The 17938-nt window shown below is 39.4% G+C and overlaps 1 protein-coding gene across 2 annotated transcripts in view; it reads left to right on the top strand.

Annotated features, from left to right (window-relative positions):
- The window catches only part of anks1b (ankyrin repeat and sterile alpha motif domain containing 1B), a 291174-nt gene extending 273598 nt beyond the window's left edge, over nucleotides 1-17576 (top strand). Inside the window, exons 23-27 of one of the 2 annotated variants that reach the window (XM_037695743.1) lie at nucleotides 1545-1616; nucleotides 3088-3171; nucleotides 4678-4815; nucleotides 4898-5065; nucleotides 17303-17576. In XM_037695743.1, coding sequence (XP_037551671.1) covers nucleotides 1545-1616; nucleotides 3088-3171; nucleotides 4678-4815; nucleotides 4898-5065; nucleotides 17303-17416 — 576 coding nt within the window. In that variant the 3' untranslated portion in view covers nucleotides 17417-17576. Of the gene's footprint in view, nucleotides 1-1544; nucleotides 1617-3084; nucleotides 3172-4677; nucleotides 4816-4897; nucleotides 5066-17302 lie in introns of both variants that reach the window. The other variant, XM_037695742.1, reaches the window with a different exon arrangement.
- The last annotated feature ends 362 nt before the right edge of the window (nucleotides 17577-17938 follow it).

Below are 17938 nucleotides of genomic sequence, written 5' to 3'. Positions count from 1 at the left end.
AGTCCTTTGCTGTAAAGTTACAACAGATAAGACCAAAAATCTTTTGCATGTAATTCACTAAAAGCCATGTTAGGTTTCCCCTTTAGGGATTAAGGTTCCTTCTATAAGCTGGGTGATCATCGTAGGGTGCTGAGTGTCACAACCATTAAGTGCTCTAATGTTGACATAAACAGTAAAACACAGTCAACATTAGTAGCTCCTTTATTAAATCAGATAGCGTAAAGTCACATCCAGACAGAAGGATCTGCCAGACAGCAGTGTTAATGGACCTCTGGGAGCCTTTCAAGGTGGCTGTAATCACTGCATGTATTTAAAGAAACACTGCTCATACGAATTAATGGAATACTCAGTGAAGAGGCAGACATGAAGAAAATCCAAATTCTTTTTTTTTCTGATATTTTCACTTTACACCATTTTATTGTAGGCTCAGAAAAAAACTTTCATACATAGAAATGCTCTGCTATTCACACTGCCCATCGGTGGTCATAATGTTATGGCTTAATGGTGTAAAGTAGGTTCACCAGTGGCAGTGAAACAGCTGCCAGCAGCCTGGACCCAGACAAAGGCAGCAATGGTACAAAAACATAATGTTCCACTGAGTGTCTGGTCAGTTCAGACTTGAGGAACTCTCTGAGGGCTTTATCAGCCATCTTCATCCAAACTGCACTGAAAGCTGACGGAGGACTGTCCCTGTCCACTAAAGTCCATCTGCAGACTGAATGTAGGTCAGTTCTCGTCTTGTCTGGAGAATAGCATAGGTCCAGCTTTACTAGTTTGCTTCAAAAACATAATTTACAGTTTGACTCACTGTTTAGGTTTGAGGAACCTAAATGACAACTCAGAAATTATGTACACAGGGTCCCAGTTACATCCAACAATAAAATGTAAAAGAAAAACGATAATAAGATCTAAGAAAAATATTCGGCCCCCTTGAACTTTTCAACCTTTTGCCACATTTCAGGCTTCAAACATAAAGATATAAAATTTACATTTTTTGTGAAGAATCAACAACAAGTGGGACACAATCGTGAAGTGGAATGAAATTTATTGGATGTGTCGAACTTTTTCAACAAATAAAAAACTGAAAAGTGGGGCGTGCAATATTATTAAGCCCCTTTACTTTCAGTGCAGCAAACTCACTCCAGAAGTTCAGTGAGGATCTATGAATGATCCAATGTTGTCCCAAATGACCGATGATGATAAATAGAATCCAAGAGCATACGGACGTAGGAGTCCTTCTGCTCCAGGTGGGTGAGAGCAGTGTGGACCACAGAGGAGATGGCGTCCTCTGTTGATTGATTCTCACGGTATGCGTACTGGTGAAGGTCCTCGTTGATGTTGATGGTTGCTTTGATGTGGGTCATGACCAGTTTTTCGAAGCATTGAACTCAGTCTGGTTCCGACATCTCTGCTGCCTTTAACAAACTTTACAGCCTAAAGCTCACGTTTTTGTTGGTGCTGTTCCGTAAACAGTCACATCCAATACTGATTGCGTTTTATCTGAACGTGTATTTACCCAGAATCTGTTTATATCTTTTCTACAGTACCTTGGCTCTATGCTGGTGAAAGAGCTGAGGGGGACAGAGTCCACACAAGATGCCTGTGCCAAGATGCGGGTAAGGCTCAACTTCAGCACACTGCACTTATGATGCAGTCAATAATTACTATTCTAATATAACTTTCAGAAATGTACCGGTTATTCTTTTTTTCTTATACGGAGTCAAATGGTACATTTGATTTCAACAAGTAAAAGACACGAATGCTTAATGAAATGGCCAACCTTGCTTTCAGTCAGCCTGAGTGCAGGTTACTTCATTCTTAGTCATATCAGAGCTGTTTTAAATTTGAGCCACTGTTCCATGGACTGAACGCACTTGAACTGAGACAAACCTTAACGATCATGGTGATGGATTAAGTGCATTGAGGGATTAACTTTTACCACCTTTTTATGGTAGTCTTGATCCTCCACAATCCACCTTTTACTTCTAATTTCCTTTTGTCATGCCCTTGTGCTGCTTTCAGTTTTCCTTCTTACTGCAGTTATCCGTCTTTTCTTGCAGCTCATCCTTTCTGTAATACGTCTCCCCTTTTAGCTCTGGGTTCATTTCCCTCTCAACCTGAACTGCTGCACCGTAAAGATCAATTTTAATATTCATGAGCCAAGCATTCTGTTCTCTGCCTCGTTCCCCCTCTATATTTACTGCTTCATCAGGGGCCATCTTGCTTTCCTCCATTCTCACTTGACACACTTTTGCACCCCTGAGGTTGTAATAAAGTGCAATGAGATGCATATCATATTACCTAGTCTTTTATAGTGTTGTTAATGAACCTCTTTCTTTACCTTCACTTGTCCCTGCTCCCAACATAGCTTCTTTTATCCATCCCTTGACAATAATGGAGGCTGACGTGAATGTTTAAATTCCAACTTACAAGCCCAGCTGTGTGTCTGCCAACAAAGCCAAGTGGAAAGGCTTTTGTCCATTTTTTAAGGCAGTCCCTGATCCTGACAGGGTCGACATGCAGTAGCAAGGAGGAAAAAAATAGAGATGATGAATACCGGTGGATAGAAAAGAATCTCGATCAGTGAATTTTTGAAAGGGAATCCATTATGAGAGAAGAAAACAAGAGAAAAGGGACTTGGCACACACCTTTGAATAAAGCTTTTGGCAGGTAGGATGACAGCTGGGTGGGTAATGGTTGTAAATCCACTGCTTCTCTCTGTATAATATATTCCATATAGGTGCGTAATGAGATATACAGTAGGAGACTGATATAGCTTCAAGCCTTATTAAAATTGAATCTCTGCAGTTAATTTGGTCCAGAAACTAAATTTCAGTCTCTTTTCAAGAAGCTTATAACAAAATTTGACCTTTACATAATTTTTGATCTTGATAACTGAGGAGGTAATCAGTAGATTGTTAGATTAGATAATTCATCTTAGTGTTTTTAATGATATCCTAGCTGATTTTTTTCTTTGCCAATAAAAAAGTGGGACTAATTATGTCCTTCAGCTTTAAAGACATCAAAGTTTAAAAGTCACTGCTCTTTCTTTTTATCTCTTTTTGTTTTCACCGCACTCCCAAGAAGTCAACGGAACAGATGAAGAAAGTACCGACCATCGTGCTCTCGGTGTCCTACAAAGGAGTGAAGTTCATCGATGCCACCAATAAGGTAGCGTGCTCAACTCCAGCTACGCCTACGATGAATAACACATGAAAGGTCACTGAACATGAACGTGTGATGTCTGGTTGCAGCTTCACAGATTTAAAACTGTGTGCTGTGATTAAAAAAGAAAAGACCAAAAAAATTTAGACGAGCAATAATCTGCAAGAAAGCTGGACGTAATTTTTTTTCTAAAAGTCATTAAAAAAACAAACCGTGCAGCCAATTTTTGACCTTTAGCTTATTCTAGTTTATTCTAACTTGTAAAAAATGACTAAAAATCCCTTTTAAGTAGTATAGTAGTCCCTCGGTTATCGCAGGGGATCTTTAACCTAAAGCCCCGCAATAAGTGAAAAACTACGAAGTAGGGATAGTATATATATATATATATATATATATATATATATATAGCCTATATATATATATATAGGCATTTTAAACCCTTCCCACACTCTTGCAATATTCTAAACAATGCTTCTAAATGCTCTAAAAGAGCACAGAATGTTGTGATTTTAGCTCTCTGCCTCCTCAGAGCCACCTGTCTTGGCCACGCCCACTTCTGCACAGAGAACAGCTGATTATGCAGCAGGTGCTAAATAATTTTAAATTATTTATTTTAAATAAAAATTCCATGCCGATCGTGCAGCTCATCCATCAATCAACCAATTGTGTGTCATGTCCAATATTATTTTGAAAAAAAAAAAACGCGAAGTAGCAAGGGACTACAGTAAACTGATCTATAGTTGTGATTTTCACAACTAAACTCTGGTGGACATTTCAGCAGTGGTCTTTAAGGTAAGTCTCCAGCTGGAATCCACATGGAGCTAATTGAATTTATTGGAAATATATAAAGAGGCGAACATGTTGACATGAAGTTTTACGTCCTGGCAGTTGGATGTTGATTTAAAATTCATCTGTAATCATGTGAGACAAGATTGAGTCAAAGCACAGATTTAAAGGTATCTGCAAAATTTGCTAAACTTCATTCACTCAAACAAAAAATGTTGAATTATAAAAAACTTTTTAGATAACAGATTTAAGGGTTTAAAAACTACAGCAGCAGTCTAAAATTAAAACCAACAAAAAACACTTAAGTAGATCAATCTCTATACACCCCCCCACCCCCCAAAAAAAACAAAAAAAACCAGATCTGGATAAATTAGTGATGATATAGAAGGAAGCTGGTAAAAAATATTCAGTAGCTTGTATCTATCTGCTTATTCCAATGCTGTTAATCATTTTTGTTGGCCCACTGGCTATAAATTAAACAAACTTCCAACTTAAACTTTCTTTCTGGGTTCTGATGTCCTTTTATTCACCGAGATGGGCTTTAATTACCAAAAAACAAAGTCTGAGTGTTCTGCAGAGACATAACCAGAGGACAAATTCAAACTCAACCAACACTGTGCTGTAATGATAGGGTTTGGAGATGAATAATAAATACTTTTTTTTTTTTCATGGAGGCACTCAGTGATTATTCTGTACCAAGTCTCTTTGTATCCCTTCTCTCTGCAGAACATTATCGCAGAGCATGAGATCCGCAACATTTCATGTGCTGCTCAGGATCCAGATGATCTGTCAACGTTTGCCTACATCACCAAAGACCTCAAATCCAGTCATCACTACTGCCACGTCTTTACTGCTTTTGATGTGGTCAGTCCTGACACTCCGGGCTTGCAGGCTCTTCAGACTTACTTTGTAATCTCACAGCTGTTTGTTTTTCATATCTTGTTAGAATCTGGCCTACGAGATCATCCTGACACTCGGCCAGGCCTTTGAGGTGGCCTACCAGCTGGCCCTGCAAGCCAGGAAGAGTGGCCACGGGTCGTCAACACTTCCGGAAAGCTTTGATATGAAGCCCAACAAACCTGTTCCCAAACCCCGCATCAACATCCGCAAATCAGTAAGCATCAGTACTGCACTAACACCGACTGAGAGAAAATCCATGCTGGAGGTTCTCCAGACCATCTGCTTAAAGTGAACAAAATGGAGAAGTGCCCAAAATCTTTAGCAGAATACCATTTTTATTACTTTCATCCTCCTCTTCAAATTGCATCAAAGGATAGAGGTAATCTTATAAACAAAAGGAGTATTGTCTTCTGGGATGGATTTTCACTTCTGACATTGCTTCTTTAACCCTTGAACTCGAGTTTGACTTTTATTTTAATATTAACTTCTGGTCAACACTAACCAGCATTCCATTAACTCACATTTTCACTTCAACCAGTCTCATTATGACCCATTCCAGTCTATTGTCCCTGCACATTTTTATCATATTCCACTCTTTGTTAGTGTTATCCTGGCTGCTTGTCTTTTTGTGCGTGTCCTGGCCCAGCGAACAAAGTGGCAAAGGTCTGTGTGGATATTTGATCTGTTAAGTGTCTCTCTCTCCCTGTGGTCTCTTACACCGTCGCCTGATTGATGAGGCCTGTTTGCGTAGTGATCCAGGGAGGCCTGCTAGTTCACTCTGGGTTTGTGAGAGTCTGCGTGTTGATGTTTGAGGAGGATGGAGAATATCCTCATTTTGTCAGATTGTTATGATACTGCTAGTCTGCAGGGCTATTTAGAATTAGATTGGTCTCTTCAAGCATTCTATCTTCCCACATGTTGTTGCAGTAATCCACGTAAAATGAATTGGTGCCACTACAGGAAAAATCAAAGCTTTTTCTGCTCAAATCATTAAAAGTAGTTGCCGTAATTCACTCTGCACAACCCTTCTCTCCTCCGTCATCTGGCTCAACAGCGTCTGTCTGAAGGAGCCAGCATCATATGACCATGACTGCTATAACTGTGTGCTTAAAGCACATTTTAGATCTTTATATTTGTAAAGTATGAGCCATGAAAGAGATGACTGTGGTGACATCAGAGGAATGGTCTCTGTAAAGTTAGATGAAAGATGGGGATGAAAGAGCATCCCAAGGAAAAAAATTGGAAACCGCACGCAGAATTTGTGAGTGGTTGTATGCCTACAGAGATGATGGACGACAGCATATGTACACACAGTCTGCTGAGTCAGCAACCATTACATTAACCATTAATAGCCTTTTTTCCTCCCCTGCATTCCTTTGTGTGCACATGGAGTTAATGACTTGTGGTGTGCTGCAGGATTCACTTAGTATTCCTGCCACCAACCAGCCATAATCACCATTCTGTGGCATCTCTTTATGCTTTACAGTAACATAGTTGCTTTGTTTCAGTTCCTTCTACACCCGAGTGTAAATATTTATGTTGTTTACATTTTATGAGTGCAGCTGCTTCCAATTTTTTTGTGAACTTAGTTGTACAAAATCAGGGCAGGTATAAATCTGTAAAATAACACTGAAGTGATGTTGCCGAGTTTAACCAAAGTATAGTTTGTCGCTGCAATAAGTGTATTATAGAGTAGTATATAGGTTTAATTGCAATTTTCTCAACCCCCCCCCCCCAAAAAAATAAGAAAATTTTTTTGATACAATAGTTTACACTTCTATTGAAAACAGTGCCAGTGTGTCTTACTGTAGAGTCCTGTCCCTTTCTGCTGAAGAACAGACTTTTTTTCTACTGTTGCCAAGCCTTAATAATAAATCAAGAACCTAAGAACTCCAGAAGGAGCTTGGCGTTGACCCCTCAGCTTTTGTGTATTGGAAACGTTTTAGGATATTTTGTGAGCGGGAGGACATGTGGCAATATTAGCTGTATTGTTGATGGCTAGATTCAAAATCCCCCAGGAGGATCAGGAAACTGTTGCTCAAGTCTGGAATACCTGCCATGACCTTAGATAAACAGAGGACAATAAATGGAAGAATTAAGGCTGTATGTTTTTAGAAGCTCAAAAAAGGAAAACATTTAAAGGTTAACAACTGGTAACGGAAATCAGTCAAAGGATGTAGGTTTTAATGTTAAAGAAGAGAAAAGCTATGGCTTAAATCAAGATATGTGCAATACGTTTTGTCACAAGAGGTGCTTTCTGGTTCTTGTTTGCCTTGCTGCAAAAATTAGTTTTTGCTAAATGTTTTAGTCCTAAATGTTGTATCTGCTTTTTACTAATTTATGGTATAAAATGACAACAGCATAATAATGTGAGTGCATACCTTTAAACGATCAATAACCAAATAACTCACAGGCTTGACGACAAAATTGCATTTAAGACACAAGTATTTGTATGTGGTTTATTCTTTAACGAGTACTATCCCTTTTATTTGATTAGTATGGGTTTTTAAAGTGGCAGAGCTGTTGCTAGGTTAATGTGGCATATCATTGCCATTTCCAGCTTGAGTTTTCCTGAATTGCAGTGATGCTGCTGTCCCATGCTGTTGCCATGGTTTTTGCTGTGGTTTGGAGTGCTGTTGCCTTTCCTTGTTGCCATGCAGCTGCTGTGTCTTTGCTGTGGTTTTGCCGTGCTGCTTTGTTGATGCTTACTTTGCATCTAGCTTACTTTGACAAGTATGACCTTTGCCCCTATAGGTCATCAAAACTCCCACCAGCCGCTGGTCACTGGGTCACATTTACACCCCTCACCGGCCTCCTCTCTACCCTCCTCTTCCACCCCCTCGACTCTTCCATCTTCCTCACAAAGCTCAGTTCCAGGTCTTCCACACTTTTCCTTCTTCTGTTCTTCATTTCCACATTTTTAAGAAAAGTAGAAAACCACACGCGTAAGTGGTTCGGTTTTATTCAGCTTGTTGTGTGTTCCGTTTGCAGTGATGGTTTCTCATTCTTCATTACTATGCCTTTTCTTCACATTTATATTTAGAACTGCTGCTTTAAAAAGTGGTTGTCTTTTCTAGTCCACCTTTTTCCTTATCGTGGATAGTACACCTGTTCAATTGCTTGTTAACATAAATAGCAAATTAGTCAATTATATTGCAGCAACTCACTGCGTTTAGGCATTGAGAGGTGGTGGAGATGACGCCTATTTTCACCCACAACCATCTGCGGGGTTTACAGAAAGCGCTTTAAGCTGGAACTTAAGATGCCTTCTCACCTCCTCATTGTATGTAATGTCTGAGTGGACCAAAGCAGCACGTGAGGTTGAAACCATTCCACTGCTGTTGTTGATGTAGTAATGACGTGGTCTGTACAACTACCGGTTCATGAGATGTTAAGTCTAAACAATAGATTTATTATCGAGGAGAAGATGGATGACAACACACAGCAACCTTGTATTTAGAGGATCACTCAGCTGAGAAATTTCACATTTTAAAAATGATATGAGGAAGATGTTCATCGAACATTTAATGCATAGAGCTGTATGTCCTCTCAGCTTAAAGACAGACTGATCTTAAGTGCCAAAACTTTTCAAAAAATTTGACCAGAATATCTTGCCAATCTTATTGTACAATTTTCGTAATAAGTTTTAGCCTCAGTTTCCTGCTCTTAAGATGAAAAAGTGGTACCTGTTGTGGTCTTCTGTAGCCCACCTTCTTCGAGGTTACCATTTTCCACCCTATAAATCGCATCAGTCCAAATATGTCTAATAAAGTGGAAAAATCCATAAATAAGTCGCACCTATTATGCGTCACCGCTGACAACCTGGAAAAGTGGGCTGGTGTTGTGCCAAAAATCGATTGGCAGCTACTGGAGCGTGCCCAGGAGGACTTAACAAGAATTTAACAAGACTAACACTTAACAATTATTCATTTGCTTAATAAATGCACTTTGATAGTCAAATCTGCTGTATTTCAAAAGCCGATACGCAGAAGGATGAGTTATGCGTTTATTTGAAATTTAACAAGAGAAACGCCTAAAAACAATTACTCGTTTGCTCGACTTTATAGTGTTTCACAGTTTACCTTTTACTTAAAATGCATTTTAATGGTCAAATTAGCTGCATTTCGCTGGGGCAGTGATCAGAATGAAGGTGGCAGTCTATGGCAAGCCAATTGTGAAATTAATAGCTGCTGAAGATTCTCAGTCATCCAGGACATGGTACATTCAAAAAAGACAAAAACGATAAAGTCCACTTGTTTTTGTCTTGAACTTTTTTGAATTGGTCATTAATAGTCACTTTTACCCATTACATGATACAACAGTATGCCTTACTACTAGAGTGCCATCTAGCGGCTGAAAATGGTAATGTTCAATTTTTCCAGTCAGAATGAATGAAAACTGTCATATGTCAGCCAAAAATTGGTTTATAAATATGGGAAAAATTCATAAATCTGTCGCAGGGCATGCAAATTACGCAAAAAAAAAAACCCGTTATTTTTATAAGCAATTGTTTTCTCATCCCAAACCATTCTGTCAATTTTCTTCTTACATCAACAAGGCACTCTTGTCCACACAACTGCTGATCACCGAATACTTCCCCTAGACCATTCTCTGTGAACCTTATAGTTGAATGTACGTGGAAATCCCAATAGATAAATAGAATCTCTATTCAAACTTCAGAGTCGTCTTCACAGTGTTTAAATGTGCTAAGTTGCTGCCATTTGAAATGACAATTAAATAAACGGTAAAATTTTGGGTCTGCCTTAGACAATTCTGCTCCTGGAATCAGACAGATTCCTTGCAGATTAACATAATGTTGGACTCAATAGCAAGTATTGTATGTTTCCGTATAAGTCGCACCTTTGTGCAATAAGTTTGCAAGTCCTGCGACTTATACACTAAAGTGACTAATACTTTTTTCCACATTTTTTGACCAACGTTTGACTCTTTTATTCATTCCAACTTGCACCAGATTAAAGATTACCATTTGCAGCCGCTAGAGGGCCATCTAGGCACGGAGCAACAGCGGGTCCTCTCGTGCGCAGCCGCCAATCGATTTTTGAAATGAAGTTGTTTTGACCATTAAAGTGCATCTATTAAGGAAAAGTTAAACTGAGACTATAATGTCAAGCAAACAATTGTTTTTAAGCATTAATCTTATTAAAGTCCTTCCGCGCACGCTCCCGCGGCCAGCATTTGAGAGCCAATCAATTTTTGGCACAACACCAGCCCACGTTTCCAGGTCGTCAGCGGTGACGCATTTGTTTTTTTCACGCTTTATTAGAGATTTTTAGACTGATGCGACTTGTACGGCAGAAAATGTGGTACTGCTTATTCAGTTATTGTTATATACAGGTCCTTCTCAAAAAATTAGCATATTGTGATAAAGGTCATTATTTTCCATAATTTAATGATAAAAATGAAACTTTCATATATTTCAGATTCATTGCACACCAACTGAAATATTTCAGGTCTTTAATTGTTTTAATACTGATGATTATGGCATACAGCTCATGAAAACCCAAAATGCCTGTCCCAAAAAATTAGCATATCATGAAAAGGTTTTCTAAACAAGCTATTAACCTAACCATCTGAATCAACGACTTAACTCTAAACACCTGCAAAAGATTCCTGAGGCTTTTAAAAACTCCCAGCCTTGTTCATTACTCAATACCGCAATCATGGGTAAGACTGCCGACCTGACTGCTGTCCAGAAGGCCATCATTGACACTCTCAAGCAAGAGGGTAAGACACAGAAATAAATTGCTGAACGAATCGGCTGTTCCCAGAGTGCTGTATCAAGGCACCTCAGTGGGAAGTCTGTGGGAAGGGAAAAGTGTGGCAGAAAACGCTGCACAACGAGAAGAGGTGACCGGACCCTGAGGAGGATTGTGGAGAAGGGCCGATTCCAGACCTTGGGGGACCTGCGGAAGCAGTGGACTGAGTCTGGAGTAGAAACATCCAGAGCCACCGTGCACAGGCGTATGCAGGAAATGGGCTACAGGTGCCACATTCCCCAGGTCAAGCCGCTTTTGAACCAGAAACAGCGGCAGAAGCGCCCGACCTGGGCTACAGAGAAGCAGCACTGGACTGTTGCTCAGTGGTCCAAAGTACTTTTTTCAGATGAAAGCAAATTTTGCATTTCATTCGGAAATCAAGGTGCCAGAGTCTGGAGGAAGACTGGGGAGAAGGAAATGCCAAAATGACAGAAGTCCAGTGTGAAGCACCCATAATCAGTGATGGTCTGGGGTGCCATGTCAGCTGCTGGTGTTGGTCCACTGTGTTTTATCAAGGGCAGGGTCAATGCAGCTAGCTATCAGGAGATTTTGGAGCACTTCATGCTTCCATCTGCTGAAAAGCTTTATGGAGATGAAGATTTCATTTTTCGCACGACCTGGCACCTGCTCACAGTGCCAAAACCACTGGTAAATGGTTTACTGACCATGGTATTACTGTGCTCAATTGGCCTGCCAACTCTCCTGACCTGAACCCCATAGAGAACCTGTGGGATATTGTGAAGAGAAAGTTGAGAGACGCAAGACCCAACACTCTGGATGAGCTTAAGGCCACTATCGAAGCATCCTGGGCCTCCATAACACCTCAGCAGTGCCACGCCGCACTGAAGCAGTCATTCATGCAAAAGGATTCCTGACCAAGTATTGAGTGCATAACTGAACATGATTATTTGAAGGTTGGCGTTTTTTGTATTAAAAACACTTGTCTTTCATTGGTGGGATGAAATATGCTAATTTTTTGGGACAGGCATTTTGGGTTTTCATGAGCTGTATGCCATAATCATCAGTATTAAAACAATTAAAGACCTGAAATATATGAAAGTTTCATTTTTATCATTACATTATGGAAAATAATTACCTTTATCACAATATGCTAATTTTTTGAGAAGGACCTGTATAACTATACACAAAGCAACAATCACCTCAATCTGACTTAGTTGCAATGCTCTTTTGTTTCTAACCCAATTTTGTCCAAACCAGGCAGATCACAAGTGTGTGCTGAGGAATTATTTCCCTCAACCCTTTTGTGGAAAAATATTTTGAGTTTTAGAAATGTCTACTTACTTGGTTTTGTGTACGTTGATGCTGGACACCTTTACTGAACATGATGGTGATGTCAGGTGTGTGTCAATTTCTCTCAAGTCCTGGACAGATAAATGAGAGGTTTTCCATGTGACTGTGCTTATTGTTGCATCCAAACAAAAAACAGTTCTTGAACAATTGGAAAATCTGTACTTTTCCAATGGAGAATACTGAACATAAATATTTAAAAATGTAAAATTAGGATGTTCTAGCATTGTTTCATTTCCCTCTTATTCATCCCGTCATTCTAATTTCACCGTCTTAAAGGGAGGATGTGTGGTGTAGTTAGGAATGATCAGTAACTTGCAGTAGACTGGTCAAAGAACAGCACAATTCTTCAATTTAAACAACGTATGCAGTTTGAGCATATCCTGTTTCAAATCACAATAATCTAAACGACAATAACTTAAAAACACGTACAAAGAGCCTTCAAGTAGTAAAATGATAACTTTATATGTTAAATAAAGAAACCACTGTTGAACGCAGCCACCATTCATTTTAAACGGGCGTTTCTTTGGAGTTGTCATCAGTTTTGGAACATCAGGCAGAGGTTTACTTAAAGGAATCCAGGTAAAGCTTTGAGCAGGACCAAAGTTGATTTCTGCTGCTTTAAACAACTCCATCCTCACATTTGATTTACTTTTCAGATAGTACTCTGCATGTTTCAGTACCTTTCTGGAAATAGACTTCAAAATTTTATATAAATGATCCAATGTGAGCATTGTTTTTTAATACGGTTTGTGAACTTATACCATTTCTGAGATTGAAGTTGATTTAACGTAACAGAAATCTGCTTTGGAACTGGCCCCACTAGTTCATCTTCTGCCTGATATTTCAAACTACTGATGCTCTCTTTCAAATGTAGCAAAGTTACTGAATACTAATAATTACAGTAAACATCACTTTAAAAAAAAAACAAAAAAAAAACCACCCCCTTTAGGTTCAGATTATGCTTGCACATTGATCATAATGTGAGAAAGGGGTGTGATGTTACATAACTGAGTTGCCATTTATACCAGAGCTTATGGAAAACATTTGAGCATTATTTATCGGGTGTTATTTTCCTACACCAATTGGACAAACACTCTTCCTATTAATATATTTGTGTTGGCTTTTTAACATACCTGACTACTGTGCCCGACTGGTAAGCATCAAGAACTTTGACACGTTAACTAGGCAACACAAATTCTGTTTACCAGTGAAACTAGCCAAGTCTATTTTGACTTTACTATTGAACAAGTGTGAATTTTTAGCTTCAGAATAGCTGGAATCAGTACTAATTAGGGAGTGACAGCTTAACTTTTCAATGGTCTTTGTTGGGAGACTGAAAGAAATCATCGTAGCATTAAATGTACCTATGTGAAAGGAGAGAGAATCAGTAGCTACAATAATGTGAAGTCATGATATTCTCAGTAAAGCTCAGCTTGTTCGTGTACTTTAGACTGTGTTTGGAGCAATCTTACTGTCTGCCTGTTCTCTGGGGATGTCACTCTTAAATAATTAAAACTACCTTCAAATGTAGGGTGAGCTACTGGAGATGGGTGTAGGATACCAAATGTATGGGCACAGTGCCCACTGCTTCCTAGCTGTACGTCCGCTTTCACAATTGAATTTTTTTAAACATTTAAAACTCAAGGAAAACATATGGCATATGTTGTCAAAGTTTTGTAGGGTTTATGAGCGGAATAGAAATAGAAACATAGCTGAGGAGTGGAAGATAAGATGCCATGCTCACTGCAAAGAGCACAGTCTGAGGTTTCTAGGCTTAAGATCTGACCAATGTTACAATGAGCTGGTTTCATGCAGCAAAACTACTTTAACCATTTACCACCAAAGCCTCAAAATTTACACCTGGATATTTTAACTGTAAAAAGGCCATTGAATGTGCGATATGGCATAAAATTCATATCACAATATGTATTGTGAAGGGTGGTGGTAACGATAATTTTTTGGTATAAAACTTGCAATAGGAATTTTAAAAAAGCATAGTGTCCTTTTGCCATCATACATTTTGAATTCCACTACTAGGTCCAGAGAGTTTTTAAATAATAAACAAATCAAGCATTAAGCTTCTTTCTTGTAGTGCAAAAGATATGAAATGTAGTTAACAGTTTCCAGTATTCTCACTTAAGAAACGAACCTCAACAGAGCAGCATTTTACACTGAAACACTCTAGTGGGCGTCTCCTTCCGCTTTAATGGAGAGCTGACACAAAAAGACTGTGGCTTTGACCAGAGGGTCTCGCAGTAAAATCACACAACACAGCGTTCTTTTCAGAGAGCAGGTTTCTCTAAAGCTGACCAACGCTTACTTTAAATTTTTTTTTCGTCGAAAGTTAGAACACAGCGTCTTGCGCATGCGTCCGAATACGACAACACTACCAAGCCGGCCGTAGTTAGCTCTCGAAGAAATGACTTTAACGCCACTTGCGCACAGTTTTTAACTAATAAACAGTAACGATTAAACTGACAACTCTGATTTTACTTCAGACACAGCATTACTGCAGTAGAAGACAGATCTCTATCATTTCTACCATGTACCATATATATCGTGCTACCTGTGAATAAATATTTTTGCCCATTCTTTTATAATAATTGGAACTTTCAATATCTAGCAGGGGTGGGAAGGGGTTAGTTTACTGTCTATTAAAAGTCTGCAACATGCATCAGATTAGAAGAAGTTTTAAACCCCAGAAACGGTGAACTGTGGCTCAGCCAAACTAAAGGAGCACAAGTGCACAGCATGTGTGACTGAATCACTGACGTCTAAATCCCACATTCGTTCTTACTGGTATTTAAAACTTTTGCTGTGTCTGATTGAAATGAACACATTGTATTGAAGATCAAAAGATTTCAAGCCCAGAACATCCTCAGTCTTCTTCCTGAGCATGGTGTTTCACTCCTGAACATATTTATTAGTCCTCACAGTTATGGCTGAGCAAATGCAAGCTCAAAAGTGGAAGTACAGATAAAAAGCAGAGGGTGCAACCAAAGGGCAGTCAGTCTTTTCACTCACTAAGTGGAACTAGACTGCCTACAAAGCTAAAAATGCACCTTTGTTACCCAGAAGGGCACACATCAGTAACATTAGTGACTACTTGGGCCTTTACTGGTTGACTAGTAAGGCCAAAAGAGGTTATAGTACAGTAGTTCCTCGTTCCACGCCAGCTTGATGTGTTATTAATAAAATAAATTTGTTTCTAAGCTCATTGTGTAAAGTGCTAACTCTGTATGAATACTCAGTATCTGCAAGTACCCAAACTCAAGAACGTGTAGCTGGTTTGAAAAAAATGGTATTGGGACCTTGATAAGCAGTAAAGTTAGGCATAATTTGTGTAGACACTATTTCACAAGTACAGCAAAGATGAAAAATAATTTGGCCCAATGGTTCACTAGCACCATAAACAGCCAACAAGGTAACTTCTAGTGCAAATTTATCTAGTAAGAGTGTTTGTTCAACTTGGTACCAAAATCTGAAATTAATATAAGAAATTGTCACTACTAAGAGCTAAGATACAAACAGGTTGAGAAAAAAAGATGCTGATGCATGCTACACTCACTGTGGTCACCTACTTTGAAAATATCACTACATAGCATGGATTAGACAAAAAACACAGAAAGGAGTAACAAAAAATGTCACTTAATATCAAAATAAACAAATGTGTATTATAGCAATAGCTTGAACAACTAAAAGGAAGATTTGAGTTATTGTAGATGGAAGGTACTGGATTACGTTGTGGCCTGTCTGCATGTACAGGTCATAAAATTAGAATATCATGAAAAAGTTGATTTATTTTAATGTTGATGATTAGAACTGACAACTAATGAAACCGAAAATTAAATTATTACTTAAGACCAATTAAAAAAAATATATATTTTTAGATATGTTGGCAAACTGAAACGCAAGTACAGCACTCGGTACTTAACTGTTGGGTCCTTTTGACTGGATTACTGCAGCAATGCAGGGTGGCATGGAGTCGATTTGTCTGTGGCACTGCTCAGGTGTTATGAGAGCATAGGTTGCTCCAATAGTGGACTTGAGCTCTTCTGAATTGTTGGGTCTGGTGCATCACATCTTCCTTTTCACATTACCCCATAGATAAGGTCAGGTGAGTTTGCTGGCCAATTAAGAACAGGGATACCATGGTCCTTAACCAAGTACTGGTAGCTTTGGCACTGTGTGCAGATAATCCTGTTGGAAAATAAAATCTGCATCTCCATAAGGTTTATCAGCAGCAGGAAGCATGAAGTGCTCTAAAACTTCCTGGTAGATGACTGTATTGACCGTGGACCAACACCAGCAGATGACTTGTCTAAAGTTAAGTTATTTGATGAAAGTAGATTTTGCATTTCCTTTGGAAATCAAGATCCCAGAGTCTAGAAGAAAAGAGGTGAGGCACAGAATCCATGTTGCTTAAGGTCCAGTGTCAAGTTTCCACAGTAAGTGATGGTGCCATGTCATCTGCTTGTGTTGGTCCACTGTGTTTTCTGTGGTCCAAGGTCAACACAGCCATTTGCCAGGAAGTTTTAGAGCACTTCATGCTTCCTGCTGCTGACCAACTTTATGGAGATGCAGATTTTATTTTCCAACAGGACTTGGCAACTGCACCTGGTTTAAGGACCAGGGTATCCCTGTTCTTAATTGGTCAGCAAACTCACCTGACCGTAACCCCATAAAAAATCTATGTGGTATTGTGAAGAGGAAGATGTGATACACCAGACCCAACAATTCAGAAGAGCTGGAGGCCACTATCAGAGCAACCTGTGCTCTCATAACACCCGAGCAGTGACACAGACTGATCGACTACATGCCACGCCACATTGCTGCAGTAATCCAGAAAAAAAGGAGCCCCAACTAAGTACTGAGTGATGTACATGCTCATACTTTTCATTTGGCCAACATTTCTAAAAATACTTTTTTGGGGGGTTAAGTAATATTCTAATATTCTGAATTTGGGGTTTTCATTAGTTGTCAGTTATAATCATCATTAAAAGAAATAAACGTTTGAAATAAATCAGTCTGTGTGTAATGAATGAATATAATACAAGTTCCACTTTTTGAATGGAATTACTGAAATAAACTTTTTCATAATATTCTAATTTTATGACCAGCACCTGTAGATGTTAGCCTCACTCCTTCAATCTTTCTGACTGCCACAACAATAAAGATACAGAGCATCTCAAAGTACTCTACCTAAATCAAAATGAACAAAACACTGATGCTCTCAAAAATTGAGAATATGCAATTTGTCTTCGTCTCTTTCGCTTTCTCAGTTAAAACCAGAACATTTACAAAAAAGGAACCTACCTGAAAATTATTTTCTGCTTTCTCTCCTTTTCCTCTCTTTGTACAAGATGGAGCAGCCATCTATGGACCAGAAGGGACATGCCAATGTGCCATGGATTGTGGAGCCTGGTCAGGAGGCAAAGAGAGGAGTCAACACCAAGTACGAGACCACTATTTTCTAACATACACCCGCCTTGTCCACTCCTGTGTGTGTGTGCCTTTCAGAAGTTGCCCTGTATCGGGGCCCAGCCCCGGAGTCGGGCACAAGCGACGCACGCCGCCGTGTCACCTCACCGGCTGAAAAACAAAAATTCAATACACCTCACTTCGTCCCGCCCTCATTAGCCGAGCCTGTCAACTGCATGATGACCATTGGCGCTGCGATGTTTCTCTTCTTTTTGTTCCCCCCCCCTCCCTGGCCAGGCCTCATCCTCCTGCTTGCAGGGCTCGCATGACCTTTGAACCCAGGGTAGTGGTGCATTCTGTCTCCACATGTTGGGAGAACGGTCAGTTCAGTGTTTCCCACTTCCAGTCAACTAATTTGTTTTTCTGCATTTAGTTTGTCTTTTTCGTTCCTGTTAATAGGTACAACTGTTTAGCTTCATATCTCTCCTTTTTTTCTTCCATCCCTCGCTTTTCTCGTCATTTCAGCCCCTACGTCCAACCCTTGACAACTTTATTGAGATTCAACAAAGAATACTGCT

This window comes from Nematolebias whitei, chromosome 22 (assembly GCF_014905685.2).
Source record: "Nematolebias whitei isolate Nwh7 chromosome 22, NemWhi1, whole genome shotgun sequence".
In the NCBI taxonomy this organism is placed as follows: Eukaryota; Metazoa; Chordata; class Actinopteri; order Cyprinodontiformes; family Rivulidae; genus Nematolebias; species Nematolebias whitei.
Note: the sequence above shows the minus strand (reverse complement) of the source record. Positions and strands in the feature narration are given on the sequence as shown.